General features: G+C 44.4%; 1 protein-coding gene across 3 annotated transcripts in view; it reads right to left on the bottom strand.

Annotated features, from left to right (window-relative positions):
• Positions 1–1,143: 1,143 nt before the first annotated feature.
• Positions 1,144–22,066, bottom strand: part of gtpbp1l (GTP binding protein 1, like) — a 70,356-nt gene continuing 49,433 nt past the window's right edge. The window contains exons 12-14 of one of the 3 annotated variants that reach the window (XM_081706146.1): positions 19,986–20,035; positions 19,790–19,891; positions 1,144–1,216 (exon numbers count right to left, since the gene is read on the bottom strand). In XM_081706146.1, coding sequence (XP_081562272.1) covers positions 1,159–1,216; positions 19,790–19,891; positions 19,986–20,035 — 210 coding nt within the window. In that variant the 3' untranslated portion in view covers positions 1,144–1,158. Of the gene's footprint in view, positions 1,217–18,812; positions 19,892–19,985; positions 20,036–22,066 lie in introns of those variants that run through there. The other 2 variants (XM_081706145.1, XM_081706147.1) reach the window with 2 other exon arrangements.

Here is a 22,066-nt window from a genome sequence, read left to right as displayed (position 1 = left end):
TGATTCTGTATTTAACCCATGCAAAACTGAAAGTTTTTCTTCTGCACAGAGCGAGAGAGAGAGAGAGCAAGAGAGAGAGAGAGAGAGAGAGAGAGAGAGAGAGAGAGAGAGAGAGAGAGAGAGAGAGAGAGAGAGACACTGAAAGAGACTACGGCTCTGCTGGGCTCTTCAGAACACTCACACCTGCTCCTGAAAAATGTCAAGAACCACTTGAGCTGAAAACAAACACGGAAGCTTCCAGAACACACTCGCCACCCCCCTCCGCCCCACAACTGGAAAAAACTCTAATGCCAGGAAAAATAAAACAGGAGGCTAAGAGCTCACAGGGCAAGAGACAGAGAAAGAGAAAGTGAGGGGGAGAAAGATAACGAGACCGCTGCTTTTCTCCGCGGGCTGATGACTCAGAAACGGCGAGGTGCTGAAAAATGCGCCGCATGTGTTCGGTCAGATCTGACAGTGTCTACTCTGTGGAATTCCCCTTTGGGTGTTAATTGTGCACACTGAGCTGAAATTGGGAATACAATCCCATTCCACTCTGGTCGGTAATGATTGGGATTCATAAGTGCTTCGTAATGCCTGGCTGTAGTGTTTCTGGTTGTCAACTATCAGCCTGTTTAAAGTTGTAAGGGGGCGGAGCACCCTCCCTTCATCTGCATAGCCCCTCCCCCTTGGAGTGACCCTAAAGACTGTCTGGCTACAACTTATTGGCGCTTGAGCCAGGACATTCTTATCCGGGGTTTCAAGCCACATAAGTACAACGAGCTGAACTTATCTTTCTGAACTACCGCCAGTAGCATTCAAGAGATATAGACAGTACTGATATAATGACAAACCTACATCTACACCTACCTACATGCCTGGACTGACCACACCCTACCCCTGTATCTGCTACTAGTACTAACTAACAGCTTGGTAAATGACACGGTATACAAGTTAAAGCGTTAAAGTGCATTTGTTTTGTATTATGTCAGCTGGACTCTTTTGTTCTGGAGTGGAAGACTGGATTGGGGGTGGGGATAATAGATGTGCGTGTGTGTGTGTGTGTGTGTGTGTGTGTGTGTGTGTGTGTGAGGCTAGGGAAGTGTTCCTTATTAACACATCATACCTGTCACTTCCTAATCTGCTCACAGGCTAGTCAGCCCAAGCACACCAGGAGCGTCAGTAAGCAGGCGTCAGGCTGGCATAATTACCCCACTGTACTGGGCCTGCCCACAGGCTGGAGAGAGAACATCAAAAGAACAAAACAGCTTTAAAAGTCATTAGTCTTGCTTTTGTATGCCATATTTTAGTGGAAAAGTGTCATTTTGGTGACTTTTAATAGCTGTTGACAATGGCCACCAAGGGGAATTCTTGTCTTTAGAAGTCAATAACGGTGTGGGGTCTGATTGTGAACAGTTATTCTTTGTAAAACAAATTATGCAACAAATAATGTCTTCATCCAGGATGTAGGAAGAATTGCCCTTCAAGTTTGGTTTATTCGTCACATACATAGTCATACACAGTATAACTCGCAGTGAAATGGTTGAGAGTGCTCTGTCCAAACTGAGGGAAAAGAAAACAGGGTGCATAGAGAAATATAGATATTCCATATATGAACAAAAATATATTAACAATGTATGTACAATATATGTATATTATGTTTATGTACACAATGTACAATGTATATATGGATATTTAAATATGTATGTACACAATGTACAGAATGTACAGATCTATTTGTAAAATGACATATTTACAGTTTTTATGTTACATGGTGGAATAGAATATCTATATATATATACAGTTATGTTACATGGTGGTGGTGGTCCCCACAGTTTATCAGTTTCCCTGATTCAGGGCCCGAATGGCCTGTGGGAAGAAGCTCCTCTTCAGTCTCTCTGTCTTGGTCTTAAGGAAGCGAAAGCGCCTCCCTGACCTCAACAGAGAGAAGAGCCTGTTGTTGGGATGGGTGGGGTCCTTCACAATCCTCCTGGCCTTGGTCTGGCACCGCTTGTAGTAGATGGTCTGCAGGTCAGGAAGTTCCGTGTGAGTGATGTGCTCAGCTGAACGCACCACCCTTTGGCGTGCTTGTCTGTCCTGCTTGGTGCTATTCCCAAACCAGACTGTGATGTTCCCCGTGAGGATGCTCCCGATAGTGCAGGTGTAGAAGTTCCGCAGTACCTTGGAGGGCAGTCTGAAGTCTCTTAGGCGTCTGAGGTCGTAAAGACGCTGACGAGCCTTCTTTGCGAGGGAGTTGGTATGGCGGGACCAGGACAGGTCCTGCGAGATGTGAACACCAAGGTATCTGAAACTATCTACTCTCTCCACCGTGGTTCCACTGATCCTCACAGGTTGGTAGTGCCGCTCCTGCTTCTTGCTGCAATCCACGATCAGCTCCTTTGTCTTGCTGACGTTTAGGAAGAGATTATTTTCCTGGCACCAGTTTTCCAGGTGTTTAATCTCCTCCAGGTAGGCCCTCTCATCGTTGTCCGAGATCAGGCCCACGACGACGGTGTCGTCAGCAAAAAGGTTCGAGGAGTGAAAGCGGAGTCGCACGTAAGTTAAAATTCAATAATTTTAACGAACAGGGGAGATCTAAAACCAGTCAGAAAACAGTCCAGGTCCAATAAGCAGGAAGCGGAGACGAGGTGGCAGATGAGGTCAGAGCCAGAATATTCCGGTAGGGACAGCGGAACAGCTTAGATTCGCCATGTGCAATGCCGAGCAGGACTTCATGCAGATTAGCAGACAGATAGGTTTAAATAGACAAAACATTAAGGGTAATTGGTCACAGGTGACACTAATAGGCTGGGGAACAGACTGTGATTATGGGTAATGTAGTCATCTTGGGGCAGACTGGTAACCGTAGACAGGACACGCAGATACATATTAAATATTATCCTGTACTGACTGCATTGTAAATGATTTATTCACATGATGGCGTAAAACCTCCCCAAACACACGAAGAGAAGGACACTTTGCAATAGTCAGTGAGACGGTGACAGCGCACATGGTGTGCACCGAGGCCCCTGCACGTAGGCATGCGCGCCTGACGGTCTGTGCCACAGACGCGCCTCCACGAACCAAACGTCTGTCCTCCACTCAGCGTGGTCTGGAACACAAATTTCCTGCCTGGGTAATTCTATCGGCGTGCCCGTCTGTTTGTTTACAAACCAGTCGCCGCAGTTCTGTGTGTTTGTGTGTTTGGGCGTGTGTCTCCGTGCCATCTCCGGGGACACAGTCTGGAGAGGGACGATGACTGGAGACAGACGGGAGGGAGACTTCCTCTAACCAACCATAACATCCTCCACACCACAGACACTACAGAAGAGCCCCCAGCCATAATGGAGTTCTCCTTTAAATCCGCTAGCCTTTCTTCTTCTCGTCTTCTCTTCTCTACTCTTTGTACAAATGTAGATTTGAATGCATTTAATTATGTAAAAAAAGCAAAAAAAAAGCAAAAAAAACCAGAAACCATGCACGCCAGTAATCCTACACTGGGTGACTCAAGAAATAACAGCTATATACAGATTCCTATGCATTAAAGTGCTATTTTCTTTCTGATCTGGGGTGCCTTGCTGTACAGTGGTTAAACTGCACAGACTGTTGTAACTCGATTCAGATGTTTCAACACTGTTCCTGAATCAGTGTCAGTTCAAACAGAGAGCACCAACAGACAGAACAATAGGCTGTTTAATAATAATCAATAATGGATCACAGAGTAATCTCTCTGTGCTGGCCTGCTCCCACCAACACTGCTCAAGAGAGGCAACATCAATATTTCAGCTTCAAATAAACCCTCACACTCCATCAGTAAATATTTCATCTGTGTATCGCTCCTTTTTTTGCTGGCAACAACACCGGCACATAAAACACAGACGCGGCCGACAGAGCCGTGGGAACGCGAACACGTGTATGTACCCGCAGAACTTAAATGCCCTCATCTGTAGACATCAATGGTTGCTTCAATGCTGCTCATCCTGGAGTTTCTGTAAACAAATGACTAAGGGATAGCGATCCAGCCAGCAGTGTGCCGCATCGGTGTGGATGGGTTCTGTGGACAAGTTTGAGGAAGAATGTGAGGCTTGCGAGGAAAGTTTGTTTCTGTAGGGACAGACCTTTTTTTTTTTCGGGGGGGGGGTTTACAGCACCTTCGATGCGGCTCGTACGCGTCACGAGTCCCAGAGTCCTCGTTCTCACACCCACGCTGTTTCCATAAGTTTTCCTCATTTAGTGAATAGAGGAGAGGAGAGGAGAGGAGAGGAGAGGAGACAGAGACTGTTGGGATGATGGAACAGTACAGTTCAGGTAAAAAGATGAAATTAGCAAGTTTTTTTGTGTGTGGGGGTGTGTGTGTGTGTGCATGTCAGGGAGAGCGAGTGAGCAATCGAGAGCATATGCGAGTTCGGGCGTGGGAGTCTGTGAGACAGAAAGAACGAGTTTGAGCATTAAGATCCGTGTGTGTGTGTGTGTGTGTGTGTGTGTGTGTGTGTGTGTGCGTGCGTGGGGTAGAAAGGGGGAGAGCCAGGTGATACGCCACTGCTTCTCCTCAACTCCTCCTGAACTTACAGGAGCTGTAAATGTTCCATGAAATGTTAATGCTCCAATATTTCAGTTCAGTTCATTCCTGTGCTGCTATATATTTCCGCGGTGTGTAAGCAGGATTCCTGCAGCTAACTGCCTTTGTGTCGGCTGCAGGATGGCGCCAGGACCACGAGTCGTGTGATTAAAGTTTTTCATCTTCATAACAGCGTTCTGCTCGCCGGCTCTGTCCTACCGATGGAGGGAGGGTGTGTGGGAAGATTTGCTGATGAGACATGTTTTACCACAATAAAATTTAATAACCTTAGACATGCTGGATTTCTCGCTTTTTAAAAAATATTATTAAATGGTGATTTTGGTTTTCAATTTCCTTATGGTTGAATTAGGTCCCTTGTGAAGTTGTCTCTTTATTGGCAGCATGCCAACACTGCTCACTGCCTCAGCGCTGGTGTCAGGGTTTAAGACAGACAGCTGCATAAAGCATCGCTCTCCGAAGTGTGAGAGGGGGCGTGGTTGGAGGCGGGCCGGGAGGCGGGCCAGGAGGCGGGCCAGGGCCAGCCAAGGGCTGATATTTGTGCTGGCTATATTTTAACACACACCCCAGTCACATGACTAAGATGCGCCTTGTGGGTCTGTGGTATCCTCACGCCCTTCATGAGTGGTCAGGGACTGACCCCGGGTGCGCTGTTGGTGGGATGGTTATAAGCGGAAGACCACCGAGCCCAGCGGAAACCTTGGCAACACTCTACGACAGCCACCACAGTGTCTCAGCCAGTGTCGCTGTGGCATTGAGAACGATCCACCACTCCAATCGTAGCCCTCCAGCAGTGGTCATGTGGACAGAAACTGACCAATAGCAGTTTCTTAGTTTCGGCTAAGGGAGAGTCCGCATGGCAACAGATTTATGAAACGCACCAATACGATAAGTGTACCTAATAATATTCACAGTGACTATAGGTACAGGTACAGGTAGGTGTTTCAAATGAAGTATCTTGCGAGTGTATTTTTACTCATAATAAAAATATGTATATAGAATATAGTGTTGCCAAGGTTACTGAAATATCTGCCTGACACATCTGCAGTATTTTATTCAGCTAATAACATCCTTATAAGCCCTACACAGAAGGAAAAGGTTACCGCAGTGTTAACGGCTAGCTTAGCGTATGGGCGTGCTTGCACACGCAATCTGTAACCTCTGTGACCTCAGAGCTACGACGCTTTATGCTTTATGCAGAAATCATCTCACCTGAGGTGTCCTAAATGTCCCAGACTGTGTCCAAACAGGCCTTGTGCACGTGTGTTTGCCCTCCAGACGTGAATAACCTGTGTCCTCTTTAAAAAAACTGCATTCCTGTATTTCTCATTCTCCTATCAAGTTCCCTCTTTTCCTGAGATTCTCTCTCTCTCTCTCTCTCTCTCTCTCTCTCTCTCACTCTCTCTCTCTCTCTCTCTCTCTCTCTCTCTCTGTGATCCTTAGGTTGACAGACAATTTGCTGCTCGGGTGCCCATCACAAAGAGGACAATTCTGAGATGACACAAGAGACAGAAAGAGAGAGAGAGAGAGAGAGAGAGAGAGAGAGAGAGGGCTGGAGAGAGAGAGAGAGAGAGAGAGAAAGAGAGAGAGAGAGAGAGGGAGAGGGCTGGAGAGAGAGAAAGAATGAAAGAGTAAGATAGAGAGAGAGAAACAAGCGTGAGAAAAAGTAGAGAGAGAAGGATGGAGAGACTGACCGAGAGAGAGAAGAGTACCATGAATGCCAAAGACCGAGAGATGCATAATTTCCTCTGCAACCCCCCCCCCCCAAAAAAAAAACAAAAAAAACCAGTATATTATTATTGGCACTAATGTGGGATGGTAGAAGTCATAGGAACATTCTGGAATCTCCTGTGCAGTGGGGGGAGGTGTGTGTGTGTGTGTGTGTGTGTGTGTGTGTGTGTGTGTGTGTGTGTGTGTGTGTGTGGGTGCACAAGAGGCGACACACAGAGGCAGAATTTTACGCTCTCCTCTCAGCATTCACATATAGATGCTTTTCTCGGCGGCCGAAGGCTAAACAGACATGTGCACTCTTTGGGAAGCTTGTGGCACAACGTTTCCTCACATGTTTTCTTCCAGAAAGCTGAAAGGTTTAAGCTTCGGGCAGATGATGTCCATCTCTGTCCCCCCGCCACTCAAACAGCCTCCTTCCTTCCAATTTGAGAATGTTTTTGCCGTTCTCTGCTCTAACCGCAAGGACCTTGTTAAAAAACAAGAACTGAAGCACTATTTGAAGAGGCACTACAAACACTGGGTGGGCCTTGCTAACCTTCTAAGTAATCCAAAATATGTGACTTTCTATAAAATAATTAACATTTGCTTAAATATTCTAGTGATCTTTTCAAATGCATGTTCTTTTTGGCTTGTCAGTTGCGTGTGTGATGCGAAGCTGTTTTACTGGGCGTACACTGATGGGTTCAGTCATGGACAAAACTGGTTTTGGTCTGGTTTTGATGTCAGAACCTGAAGTGGGGTCATGTCAGGGTGTTCCATCTGGCATCATAGTGCACATGGCCCTGAGCACCCTGTGCTCTTTGTTTTTGTTTCGGTTTGTGTCTCCACCCTTGACCTGCTGATTGAATACCCTCCCATTTATTGGACACAGCTGTATGTTGTTTCCTGTCATTGACTCTGTTTACTCCAGTAGCAACAGGTAATCTCCTGCACCTGTGTTATTCCTGATTTCCAGTGGGGTGTCAACTGGACCTGTGTTGTTCCTGATTTCTGGTGGGCTGTCTCCTGGACTTGTGTTATTCCTGATTTCTGGTGGGGTGTCTCCTGGACTTGTGTTGTTCCTGGTTTGTGGTGAGGTGTCTCCTGGACCTTTGTTGTTCCTGATTTGCGATGGGGTGTCTCCTGGACGACCTTTTGCAGTGGCACTGCTGCGGTACCTCTACAGGTAGGATTTAATTACTCTAAATCTAATTACTTTAATCCCTCCTACAGCCCAGTAGCTGGAAGAACCTACCGCATAACAGCAATTTAACATCAGAGAGAGAAAAAAGAGGTGGTAGAGAGAGACAGAGAGAGAGAGAGAGACAGAGAGAGACAGAGAGAGACAGAGAGAGAGAGAGAGAGACAGAGAGAGACAGAGAGAGACAGAGAGAGACAGAGAGAGAGAGAGAGAGAGAGAGACAGAGAGAGACAGAGAGAGACAGAGAGAGAGAGAGAGCGCAACTGAGAGAGAATTTTGTTTTTTTGATGACTACCCATTAAGTGAACTTGTTTGTTGCTGCAGCAGTAATTATATGCATCACTCACCTAAACCACCTGACCCAGTATCGTATGTGATGCACCATACGCACCTCGTCAATCACCTTCTCCCTACAGCGCTCTCTCTCTATCTCTCTCTCTCTATCCCTCTCTCTCTATCCCTCTCTCTCACTCAATCTCTCTCTCCCTAGGAAGGATCAAACATAATCTGTGCTAGACCTTACACACATCTCTTATCTGCAACCACAAAGCTTACATCGCTTTGCCCTCAGAGTAAAATCATTGAAAATATTTTTCCTTCCTGGTAAATGCTTGTAAAGGGCTAGTGGGTTATTCATTAATAAAAGAATGACATGAAAACCCATTATTGATCTTTTAAGACACATTTGCAGTAATTCTGGTGGGACAGAGTACTTGTCAGGAAGATTAGTAATGAAGGGTTGTTATTGGATGTTGTCTGTCACATGATGGTGCTTCAGACTCTCGAGGGTTTAGCTGCATCAGTGAAAATAAGCTCTATCATGTTGATTGGGCTAAAGACTTGTGTGGCTAACTTGTAGAGAATAACAGTGTGTTATAATCAGAGTGTTACAGCCTGATTGGACACTCCACATACTAGTGGTCTGTTGTTCATAAGTTACTTCAGACTTCAAGCACTACACTTTTATTATATACAGTGATATAGACTGCAGTACATGCTGTAGTATCTATTATATACGCTATACTCTATAGCATTCCAAACAGCATTAGTCATTAACAGTTATTAACTGTGTGTGTGTGTGTGTGTGTGTGTGTGTGTGTGTGTGTGTGTGTGTGTGTGAGCGTGCTTGTATGTATGGTGGTGATGGTACCTTGGGGGTAACTGTTGTAATATTTTTCTGCTCTGTTGTATCCACTGGCACTGCAGAGTGACCTCTCCACCGGACTAACTTACTGTCCTGCGGGAACTATCATTGTCACAGCTCTCTTACTCTATCTATCTATCTATCTATCTGTCTGTCTGTCTGTCTGTCTGTCTGTCTGTCTGTCTATCTATCTATCTATCTATGTCTGTCTGTCTGTCTGTCTATCTATCTATCTATCTATCTATCTATCTATCTATGTCTGTCTGTCTGTCTGTCTGTCTCTGTCTATCTATCTATCTATCTATCTATCTATCTATCTATCTATCTATCTATCTATCTATCTATCTATCTATCTATCTACGTCTGTCTGTCTGTCTGTCTGTCTGTCTGTCTGTCTATCTATCTATCTATCTATCTATCTATCTATCTATCTATCTATTTGTCAAGTCTCTCACTCTCAAACATTTTTTCATTCTCCCACATTTGCTGGTTTTCATCTTTCACTACACTATGTAGCTTCACCTGTAGCTCTGTACATCTCCTCTTGCCTCTCTCTCTCTCTCTCTCTCTCTCTCTCTCTCTCTCTCTCTCTCCATCTGTGCCAATGCTGTATTCTTTCGCTCTTCTGTCTTTTAGTTTCCTTAAAGTGAGTAACCTGACCTAATGGTGCTGCATGTGTAAGCTATTATGTGAGATGGCACACTGAAGTGTGGGCACAGTCATTTCCTATCAGTAATCCCTGGGTTAGTCTTTGCCTCTCTACATACCTGGAGTGCACAGTATCGAGCAGGGAAGTGTCTGCCACTTAATCCTCCCTGCAGTCCTGCACGCTGTTTTTCCTTCACCTCTCTTGGGGTCATTTCTCCTTCTCCATCTCATTCTTTCTCCATGTCCTCCCTTTCATTCATTATCCATCCCCAGCCATTGTAAGTCGCTCTTCTACACCCTTCTTCGTCCACTCTTTTATGGTGGTGCTGACAGGCTCAGGATGCTGTGGTAGCAGCACAGCAGAAGAAATGGAAACCACCAACCCCACAAACCACCAACACCACCAACCACCAACACTACCAACCCCACAAACCACCAACACCACCGACCACCAACACTACCAACCCCACAAACTACCAACCCCACAAACCACCAACCCCACAACCACCAACACCACCAACCACCAACACTACCAAACCCACAAACCACCAACTCCACAAACCACCAACAGCACCAACCACCAACACTACCACAAACCCCACAATCCATCAACACTACAAACACCACAAACCCCAGACTCCATCAACACTACAAACCCAACAAACCCCACAAACCACCAACAGCACCAACTCCACAAACCACCAACACTACAAACCCCACAAACCTCCAACACCACCAACCCCACAAACCACCAACACCACAAACCCACAAACCACCAACACTACCCACACCACAAACCCCACAAACCACCAACACCACAATCCCCACAAACCGCCAACACTACAAACCCCACAAACCCCACAAACCATCAACACTACAACCCCACAATCCATCAAGAATACAAACCCCACAAACCCCACAATCTGTCAACACTGCAAACCCCACAAGCCATCAACACTACAAACCCTACAATCTGTCAACACTGCAAACCCCACAAACTGTCAACACTGCAAACCCCACAAACCCCACACTCCATCAACACTACAAATCTCACAAACCATCAACACTACAAACCCCACAAACTGTCAATACTACAAATCTCACAAACCATCAACACTACAAACCCCTCAAACCGTCAACACTACAAACCCCACAAATCATCAACATTACAAACTTCACAAAGCCCACAAACTGTCAACAATACAAACTTCACAAACCCCACAATCCGTCAACATTACAAACCCCTCAATCCTTCAACACTACAAACCCCACAAACCATCAACACTACAAACCCCTCAAACCGTCAACACTAAAACCCCCAGACTCCATCAACACTACAAACCCCACAAACCCCACAATCTGTCAACACTGCAAACCCCACAAACCATCAACACTACAAACCCCACAAACCTCACAAACCATCAACACTACAAACCCCTCAAAACATCAACACTACAAACCCCACAAATTATCAACACTACAAACCCTACAAACCCCACAAAACTGTCAACACTACAAACTTCACAAACCCTACAAACCATCAACACCACAAACCCCACAAACCCGCAACACTACAAACCCCACAAATTTTCAACACTACAAACCCTACAAACCCCACAAAACTGTCAACACTACAAACTTCACAAACCCTACAAACCATCAACACCACAAACCCCACAAACCCGCAACACTACAAACCCCACAAATTGTCAACACTACAAACCTCACAAACCATCAACACTACAAACCCCTCAAAACATCAACACTACAAACCCCACAAATTATCAACACTACAAACCCTACAAACCCCACAAAACTGTCAACACTACAAACTTCACAAACCCTACAAACCATCAACACTACAAACCCCACAAACCCGCAACACTACAAACCCCACAAATTGTCAACACTACAAACCTCACAAACCATCAACACTACAAACCCTACAAACCATCAACACTACAAACCCCACAAACTATCAACACTACAAACCCCACAAATCACACAAACCATCAACACTACAAACCCTACAAACCCCAAAAACTGCCAACGCTACAAACCCCACAAACCTCCAACACTACAAACTCCACAAACAAATCAGATCTCTCACAGCAAGGCTTAAATGCTATTGTTTCTTAACTCAGAGAGATGTATAACCTTGCATCAGAGTAAGCAAGTGAAAAAGAAAGAGAAAGAGACATGCTGTGTAAATTTGCCCATGGTAATCAAAGGTTGTGCTGTCATTTAGGATATCAACATTTGATTGGTTAAATGTACAGTTTGGTAAAGGTCAGGAGCCAATCTCACATCAGCGGCTCATGCCAGCATCATTATTCTGTACAGTGATGGACATGTATGGGTTTCAATTCAGAGACAACAGTGTGTCTAAGACATCAATTTCACTGCTGGGTCAATAAAGAATTTACCATGTTGTACCTGGACAGCTATGCTCTCCATGGGGCTGATGTTGTACTATGGATATATATGTTGCTCTCCATGGTTCTGAAGTTGTACTAGGTTCACATTGTACAAGGGCTGCCAAATGCCATCCTCTACACGGTGCTGATACCATTCCCACTGGATGCACTCTAAGAAGCTCCCATCAGTTTCAGCAGCTTCAACAGTTTCAGCAAATCAACCTCAAGTCAGCTACACCACTGTTTTGAACCAGCAGCATGCTCATGTAGAAGGTTGGAGCTCCCAGATCACTCATGGAGAAGGCTGGAGCTCCAAGATCACTCATGGAGAAGGGTAGAGCTCCAAGATCACTCATGGAGAAGGGTGGAGCTCCAAGATCACTCATGGAGAAGGGTAGAGCTCCAAGATCACTCATGGAGAAGGGTGGAGCTCCAAGATCACTCATGGAGAAGGGTGGAGCTCCCAGATCACTCATGGAGAATGATGGAGCTCCAAGATCACTCATGTAGAAGTGTGGAGCTCCAAGATCGCTCACGGAGATCTCCCAGATCACTCACAGCCACAGAAGAAGCAGGCGAGTTTACTCACTGCCCAGTCCTGCAGTTCAAAACCTCCCTTCTGCTGCTGTAAGAGTGTTAAAATGCTCTCTGATCATAAGTGTTTTCTCTCTCTCTCTCTCTCTCTCTCTCTCTCTCTACCTCACTCCCTCCCTCCCTTGCAGACAACACCTCAGACCCATGGTTGTTGAAGTTGGTAGGCTGTGGGGTAACCTCTCCCCCTCTTAACTGCCCCTGGCCTGAACTGCTCTGACAGAATTGTGCTACAGTTCACAGATTCAAACCACCATGGTTCTGTTTTGTTGTTGTATCTGTCCATTTACAGAGGGTAATGTGTGTACAAAAGTCTTCAAACTGTCTCTTCAGTACCAGGTATTTCAGAAAATGGACAGGCACTTCAAATTATTCATGAAAAGCCCACATGTCTTTGTATTGTGTTTAAAGTCTTTATATGGAACCCATCTGGACAGAAAGAGACCTTTGGCTAAAAATAGCATTCTGTACATTTGCCAGTGGTACAAAGTGTGTGCTTGCTTGTGACAGGTAAGGACAAAACAGCATTAGATGACTCACAAGTCATCTAGCCAATAAAAATGCATATAAATATCCATTCAGAATTTGCTCTGCAGGAAGTGTGTGCATGTGTGTGTGCGTGTGTGTGTGTGTGTTGCCTTTTGGTCTGTGTATGTGAGTGTGTGTTCTGAGCGTCACCAATCCTCGCAGCACCTGTTAGAACATAAACATGTAAGGTCATTGCTGAATAAATGGAGTCTATTTCTTCTCTCTCTCTCTCTCTCTCTGTCTCTCTCTCTCTCTCTCTCTCTCTCTCTCTCTCTCTCTCTCTCTCTCTCTCTCTCTCTCTCTCTCTCTCCCTCTCTCTCTCTCTCTCTGTCTCTCTCTCTCTCTCTCTCTCTCTCTCTCTCTCCCTCTCTCTCTCTCTCTCTCTCTCTGTCTCTCTCTCTCTCTCTCTCTCTCCTTCTCTCTCTCTCTCTCTCTCTCCTTCTCTCCCTCTCTCTCTCTCTCTCTCTCTCTCTCTCTCTCTCTCTCTCTCTCTCTCCTTCTCTCTCCCTCTCTTGGTTCACTTCAGATCAACAATGCAACCATTTAGCAGGCAACATTTGCAATAACATGCCGAAGCAATTAAGAAACATAAAAAAAGGAAAGGGGGGGTCCTGAGACTGATCATATCTCTTAGGGGTCCCCAGTCTGTGATGTGCTGACTACTCTTTGCATGATATGAGGAGTGGCACAAAAGCTTCCTGCCAGCTAACAACCCCAGACAAACTGGGCCTAGTTAATAGAACTCTAAAGTCTTTTATAGAAACGTACCACTCTGAACGGGACCTCTACAATAGATTCCTTTACTTTGCTGTCATTAAATGCAAGCATGACTCTGGCAGTTATACTGTGGCTGAACTCAGTCTTAGAAGAGCATCTTAAAAAAGGCCACCAGAAAGAATTTTTAACCTCACACCCTGCGCCCTCACATCCACAGTACGATCGGTTAAAGAGAGAGCAGAAACTTCAAGAAGAGATTAGGAAGAAAGTGACACATATCTAGTGCAGGCTAGATATTATAATATCCTAGGGAAATCCGTGCAGTTCCAAGAGAGAGATCTTGTCTAGGGAAGTATGGGTTTTGGGATGTCACCAAACTAAACATAAAAAACCTAGCTTGCCAGGTTGTCACACCCCAAAACAGTTGAAAGTCATTCGTCCGATTACATGTGTGGACCCACAAGCATGTCCACCTGTACCGCTCAGAGATAAGACTGCCAGTCTGGAGATGGCAGGCAGCAAGTTTTAAATGAGCAAACACAGCTGCATGGGAGAACGAAAGTGGCAGAGAAAGCTTAAAATGTTCATTCTGACCTCTAGGTTTCCCTCACAAGGGTTGGGGTTAGGGTTGGGGTTAGGGTTAGGTTAGGTTAGGGTTGGGGTTAGGGTTAGGGTTGGGGTTATGGTTAGGCTTAGGTTTAGGGTTAGATTAGGTTAGGGTTGGGGTTAGGGTTGGGGTTGGGGTTAGGTTTAGGGTTGGGGTTATGGTTAGGCTTAGGGTTGGGGCTAGGGTTAGGGTTGGGGTTAGGGTTGGGGTTGGGGTTATGGTTAGGCTTAGGTTTAGGGTTAGGTTAGGTTAGGGTTGGGGTTAGGGTTAGGGTTGGGGTTAGGGTTAGGGTTGGGGTTAGGGTTAGGCTTAGGGTTGGGGCTAGGGTTAGGGTTGGGGTTAGGGTTAGGGTTGGGGTTAGGGTTAGGGTTAGGCTTAGGTTTAGGGTTAGGTTAGGTTAGGGTTGGGGTTAGGGTTGGGGTTGGGGTTAGGTTTAGGGTTGGGGTTATGGTTAGGCTTAGGGTTGGGGCTAGGGTTAGGGTTGGGGTTAGGGTTAGGGTTGGGGTTATGGTTAGGCTTAGGTTTAGGGTTAGGTTAGGTTAGGGTTGGGGTTAGGGTTGGGGTTGGGGTTAGGTTTAGGGTTGGGGTTATGGTTAGGCTTAGGGTTGGGGCTAGGGTTAGGGTTGGGGTTAGGGTTGGGGTTGGGGTTATGGTTAGGCTTAGGTTTAGGGTTAGGTTAGGTTAGGGTTGGGGTTAGGGTTGGGGTTGGGGTTAGGTTTAGGGTTGGGGTTATGGTTAGGCTTAGGGTTGGGGCTAGGGTTAGGGTTGGGGTTAGGGTTAGGGTTGGGGTTATGGTTAGGCTTAGGTTTAGGGTTAGGTTAGGTTAGGGTTGGGGTTAGGGTTGGGGTTGGGGTTAGGCTTAGGTTTAGGGTTAGGTTAGGTTAGGGTTGGGGTTAGGGTTAGGGTTGGGGTTAGGGTTAGGGTTGGGGTTATGGTTAGGCTTAGGTTTAGGGTTAGGTTAGGTTAGGGTTGGGGTTAGGGTTGGGGTTGGGGTTAGGTTTAGGGTTGGGGTTATGGTTAGGCTTAGGGTTGGGGTTAGGGTTAGAGATACAACTGAACCAACCATAATGACTTGTTTGTCAGTTTGCCAAACCAAGAGCCATTTGGAAAGCCTGCATTTGCTTTCATCTGCAGGCTTGTAAGCACGTCCAGCTGTACTCCTCGAAAATAGGCACACCTGACTGGCAGGAAGCCAGCTTCAAATGAGCACTCACTGGCTTCTGAGCCAGTCAACTGACAGCAAGAATAAAAAAATGAACTGAAACATTGTTCAATCGAGAGAATAAAAGCCAGAAGAAATGAATGCTTAAAATGTTTTAATCTGACCTCACACGCTATGCCCTGTTAAGACATCTCCTGTCCTGTTTTTTTCTCAGTTCTAGGGTTAGTTTTAAGACATCTAGATATTTCTGAAACAATCCTAAAATCTAGAATAAAAGTCAGGGATTGTACAAAGAAGCTCCTCTGCTGAGAGGGATCCATCCAACGCCAGACAAAAACGAATAAATAATCCCCTTCTATCCTCTTCAGTCCTGGCAGATGGTTTCAAATATAACTGTGCATGTATCCAGCTGACTGTGATCTATATTTTCTCTCAAGATTGTGGCTAATTTTGCTTCGGCGTCTGATTTTGGGACTGTTGTCCAGGTAGGTGGATTTCTGGGCCCGCTAGGTCTCAGACATGCAGACCCGTTCAGATATCAGCATCTACAACGTCCATAAACTCCTGGTACCTACGGTACCGCCAAAAGAACCCTGCCTCCTAAACACGCTAAAACATCTCCTTGTGAGGATGACTCAGCGACCACCATAAGTGGACCCTCTGTGCTGTGAAGAGATGGTGCTACAATGGCAGGAACGTTTTTAAAAAGCTCCATTCGGTCGATAATGAATGGGACTAACAAAACGCTAATGGAGTTATTAAAGACGTACAGGAGCTTAAGATCAGCTTGGAATCCACCCAAGACAGGTCTGAAGAGACCGGAAGGCGGTATAAAGAGACTGACACAAAGATGAAGTCACTTGAAAATTACATGCTAATCTAAGGCAGGAAGCGGACAGAATGTGTACTGAACTAGACTGCGCTGAACATCCGTACAGGATAAATAAACATTTTCACTGAGGGCAGTGAAGATAAGAAAGGAGGAAACCGGAGTGGGTTAGAAAATAAACAATGTTTGTTTGTTTTATATGTGTAAAAAAGAAAGGCACATCGTCACTGTTAAGTTTAGCAAGGAAAGGGTTAGCATTGGTTTGTTTAGATATAGGGATAAGGTTCACAAGATTTTAAGGATTTAACTTCACAAACAGCAGAGTAGAGTTAAATGTATCTGGATAGAATATGTGAAAATCTGAAAACCAGAAACCCCTTTGTGAAAAGCTGTGAAAGCTAACGGGGATTGAAATATAGAGTAAAGAATATGATCTAGTTTTCATTCTGACTTCACTCATCAGTTTTTAATCTAAGTTTGAGCTCTTCTGGTTTGGGTCAGGCACAGGGTTGCGTTTACAGATACAACCAAACCAATTACGACAAGTAGTTTGTCGGGTTATCACACACCAAGCCCCATTTGAAAGGCCTGTTTCAGATGTGTGCTTTTGTTTGGTTGTCCAGCTGAACTGCTCAGGGAGAGACCAACCTGTCCCTAACTGTACGCAGATGATGGTGAGCCTCAGAAACGCACCCACAAGTTTTCAAGCCGAGGGACAGACTGCGAGTATAAAAGGTTGAAAAAATGTTTAGACTGGAAGAATAAAAGCCAGAGGCAGCGAATGTTCTTCCATTCTGACATTCCCCACTCTGCACTAGCAACACTTCTGTTCTGTTGGTTTTGGCCCATGTAAGAGTTAAAAACAGTGAAATAAAACAACTTTATTTATGACCAAATTTCTTTTGGCTTGCCTTCAAGGGAGAGAAAAATTAACATGCAAAACATGTTTTATGATTTGTGAATATTTTATTTTACGATTGTTAATATTTACAATATTTCAATGTTTCTGTGTACAGCTTTTATGTTTGGGTCAACATTATGAACCAGCACTAATTAATGCCATATTTCAATGCTCAAGAATGTTTCCTTGAACATTTCTTTGGCTGCAAGTTTAACATCACCGCTGCTGAGATGCCGGTTGCTGGTGGACACCGTTGCCTAATCAGATAAAACATACCTACCAAACCAACCAAGTATGGCATGAAATGACGAGTGCGTCATGGGACACGCATACCTACACTGAAAAGCCTGTTGACGGTGCCCCTGAAGAGAACCGGGGCATGTGGGTCATTCTCCATGACAACAGGACAAGGATAATGTCACGTTACATTTTTTTTTTTCACATCACACTTGCTTGGACAGTTGCTGCTGAAGGAAAATTTGACGGGCGCCCTCTGCGAAAAAAAGAAGGGGCTGTCCCCGTTGCGGCGCTTGCGGCGCTTGCGGCGGTCAAACGCAGGGGGCGCTGTTCGCCAGAGTTCGCGTTCACACGCAGCACCGAGGCTGGACCCCCCACCCCCACCACCACGGTGACGGTGATGAGCAGAGGACGCTCCGCAGTGGAGCAGACAAAAGGCCTGAAACAAGCCTTGATTACAGTCAGAGGGATGCGTGGCCAACCTCCATAAGCCAAGCAGTTAAAAGAGAGACAAGCTGCCTCGTGTTGGGGTGCGTCAGCACACAACGCGTCTGTGCAGTGGAGGGAACCAGACAAAAGTATGTCCCGCTCCCGCAGAAGAGACATGACACCTGTCCAGGGCCCCATCTTCTGACCCACGACCTCTGACCCATGACCCAATGCCCTGCCTTTTGACCCCCAAAGGGTCAAAAGGGAAGAGATGCCTGCTTTGTCGCAGCGGGAAAGACGTGAAAACTAGGTCCAACAGCGCCATGTGTATATGTGAATCATAGACAAACACACACGCCTACGCTTACAGTTGCCACAACTCGCAGTAGTGCACACACCACGCACACATACTGACACGCAAGCGCATTCAGTGGGTTTTGGTGCAGAAAATTCTGAACTCTTATGCTAGAGCACAGTGGTTGTATAATAATAATTATATAATACTATTTGTATTAAAAAATGGAATAAACCGTAATGCTGTATTGATTTGTTTCCAACATATAATTTGCAAATATGCCAGTTATTAACTGTTTATCTACTGCACAATAACTTCAAAGGAAATAAAGTTATAGCTGCTGACATATAGCAGGCTATTCCCAGGTTAGCTGGTGCTGCATAAAGTTGGTTTTTTTTGTGAAAATTATAAATAGCAATACCTATGCCTGTCTTCATGTTTATATTCCAAGGTGGGTGTCCTTTAAGCCTTGTGGATTCAGCAGGGTCTGTTTTGAACTGAAAAAGCATTTGAATTTTTTTTTTTACAGAAAATCATTCAAATCTGTTTTCCCCAACTCTAGCATTAGGGTTGGGTTTAGAGATATCACCAAACCAATTATATAAAACTAGCTGGTCAGGTTGGCACATATCCAGAACCATTTGAAAATCAGACAAATGGTTTAATCTGGTGGGTTCTATGCACAATACTCAAAGATCGGACCGACAGTCAGTAGACGACAGAGAGCAAGCTTCTAATGAGCAATCACATTTGACACCAAAAAAGGTTGACTAGTAAGTTTAAAATGTGGACCAAAATATTTTATGATGAGGAGATTAAAAGAGTCAAAGAAGAGTCTTCATTCTGACTTCCTAAGAGTCTTTATTTTGACTTCACACATTCGTTTTTTATCAAAGTCTGATTGAATTAGGGTTAGGGTTGTGTTTGGAGAAACAGCTGAGCCAGTCATAACAAGCAGTTCATCTGGTCCTTCTGTACCAAGAACCATTCGAGAGTCGTGCGTTTGATTTAATCTCTGGGCTCGTGTTCACATCACGCTGTACTACTCACAGAGAGCCTCGACTGTCTGTAGGTGGCAGACAGCCAACTTCAAACCAGTGCCCACAAGTTCATGAGCAGAGATGCTGACAGCAAGCATATAGCGATGACTGAAATATTTTTCCCCTGGGACATTAAAAGCCAGATCCGAAGAATAATTCAAATGTTTTATTTTGATCTCAGCAAGTATGTTTTATAAAGCTCATTTTCCCTGATTCTAGGGTTAGGGTTAGGTTTAGGAATATTACATATCACGAATCAGTCCTAAAAACTGCACTGTCAGGTTAACACCTGCTCAGAACCATGCAATAGGCCCATATTCGATTTAATCTCTAGGATACTTTTCTAGGTGCCATACTCAAAGAGACCAGCTGTGAGTAGACGGCAGACATTAAAGCTTCAAATGAGCACCCACAAATTTGAGATCCAAGACTTAACTAGCACATTTAAAATGTTGACTAAAATATTTTAGAATTGAGGATTTAAAATCCATAGGCGATGAATGGTTAAAACATTTTGACCTTACACACTCAGCTGTATCGTGGCTTGTTTAATTCTGTTCTTGGTTTAGGGTTGGGGGTTGGGTTTATAGCTACAACTGAACCAATCATAACAACAAGTTCAGGTTACCACTTACGAAGAATCTCTTAAAGGAGTATTCCGCCACCATTCTCAGAGGGACGGCCACCCGTCTGTAGACATCACGCTTAAAATGAACACCCACGAGCTTGTGGAGCCAATTGGCTGACAGCAAGTATAAAACAATAACTGATAACGTACTGTAAGATCACTTTGGAAACACACCATGCTGAGGTCCTCAGTTCCTTCAGCCTGAAGCATCTGACAGTCTTCTGGCTAAATGGCCTCAACAGCAGCCAGGGCCTACAAACATCCAAGATTACATAGATATGCTGTTAACATAAATAATATCAATGCAGTGTGATTAAAACCTTTTTTGTCAGTTTAATGATGGTACCTTCCATCAACAAGAGTCTTGCAACCCAAGTTGTCTCTCCAGTTCAATTCCTAAAATTAAGAAATATAAATAAAACTAATTCAATTACACAATTAAATAATACAAATGAATCGAATTTACTCTGAATGCATTTTTTTTTTAAATCTTGAAGCCTGCTGCACCTATATGCGTGAACTTGCTTGTTATCTGTCCCATGACATATAACGACCTCATGTGCTTCATTCTTGTAAATGGTATTCGTGAGTGGAGGCGTGTGGTTGGTATAACCTAGTGGGCATCAACTCTTATACCAATAAGACTCCTAACCACTACACAAACCTACTGCTGTGGCATGAAAAGTCACGCTCAATAAAAGCGTCTTCTGAATATGCAAAGGTAATGTGTTTTTAATTTCCATATAAACAGATATATAGATACAACGGTGGATAAGTGTAGTCTATAAACGGCATCGTTGTAATGTAGCGATGTGGCGATCCCGAGCGATAGCAACATCAAGGACAAGGAACATGAGAAGCTCGAGACATTCCAAGAGCTGAAGGAAGAGCCAGAGAAGATTTAGAGAGAGATGGTAACAGTGGTTCCCATGGCGATCTGAGCACTAGGGGCTGTGAGTTCCAAACCGCGAGAACGGCTCAGCAGATCCCAGGAACGGAACGGATCTCCACCAAGAAGAGTGCAGTCCTGGGAACAGCTAAGGTACTACACTCAACCCTTGAGTTCCCAGGATTCTTGTAGAAGCTCGAAGGAAAAAGAGACCACTCAGAGGAGGGAGAGTGGGGATTTTTTTTGTAATTCAAAATTGTAGTGAAGTAAACAAGTTTTCAGAGAAACAGAGGCCCTTCATCAGCTGTGCAAGCAAAATGCTTCAGAATTAGTGGTAGGGGGAATCAGTTTATATGTGAAAAATTAGATGTTTAAATTATAACATTCAGTCCATGGGGTGTTAAAGTTTCAAGAGTGTAGATCAGATCTTTTTCTTAGAGTTTCCTAACTTCATTGCTGCCATGGCAACAACTGGCAATGCTAACAGATATGTCAATAATAGTGTCCATTAGGATTAAAATGCCTTGACACTGGGAATGACAAATCCTTAATTCTGATGGTCTGAATGTGTTCGACAAACAGACCAGCGAGACTTCTCTTGGTTTCTCCAATATGAAGCTGATTACATCTCTTACAGATAACACAGTAGACAAACTCCCACAGTGATGTGTGAGCAGGGATGGGTGATGATGATTGATTATTTCATGCCAGTTATTTTAGAGGCTAATAAATGTAGATGTAGCACATCTAGATGGGTTGTTGGCTGCAGTAACACAGTTATTATCAAAATGGGCATTTATTTCACTCTTAATGAACATGTCTTTGATGTTTTAGACTAGTGGAGGCTCCCTAAAAAGGGGCGTAGTCTCTGCCTCGTCCTGGAGGATCCTGAAGTGTTTAAGTGTAATACCAGACACTGTTTCATTTGTAGGATATGTCAGAAATTCTTATAGTCTTAACAGTAGATTGTTTATGGGTTAGTGCATCAAATGTCTGAACCGGTACAACGTAAGCAAAGGCATCATCTATGACTTCCCCAGGAAACCCAGTTTTGAAGATATTCCCACATTTCCATGCTCTTCTGGATGTCTTCTTTCTCACTGCACATGTAAGTAGATGTGAGTAAGGGATGGAGTTTTTAAAGGCCTCCGAATGTGAAGAAGTGTACTGTAAACAGGAATGAGAGTCCGTAGGTTTGTAACACACACTCACACACATGCATATGTATATGTAAAGAGCTAAACATTATAGTTTATAGTGTTCTGTGATTACAGATCTATTCCTCATCCGTGTAGATGCTATATAGATCAACATTACAGTTTAGTGTTCTGTGATTACAGATCTATTCCTCATCCGTGTAGATGCTATATAGATCAACATTACAGTTTAGTGTTCTGTGATTACAGATCTATTCCTCATCCGTGTAGATGCTATATAGATCAACATTACAGTTTAGTGTTCTGTGATTACAGATCTATTCCTCATCGTGTAGGTGCTATATAGATCAACATTACAGTTTAGTGTTCTGTGATTACAGA

Source organism: Electrophorus electricus, chromosome 23 (assembly GCF_041902795.1).
Source record: "Electrophorus electricus isolate QZ-2024a chromosome 23, ASM4190279v1, whole genome shotgun sequence".
NCBI lineage: Eukaryota > Metazoa > Chordata > Actinopteri > Gymnotiformes > Gymnotidae > Electrophorus > Electrophorus electricus.
This window is presented reverse-complemented; position numbering and strand designations above follow the sequence as displayed.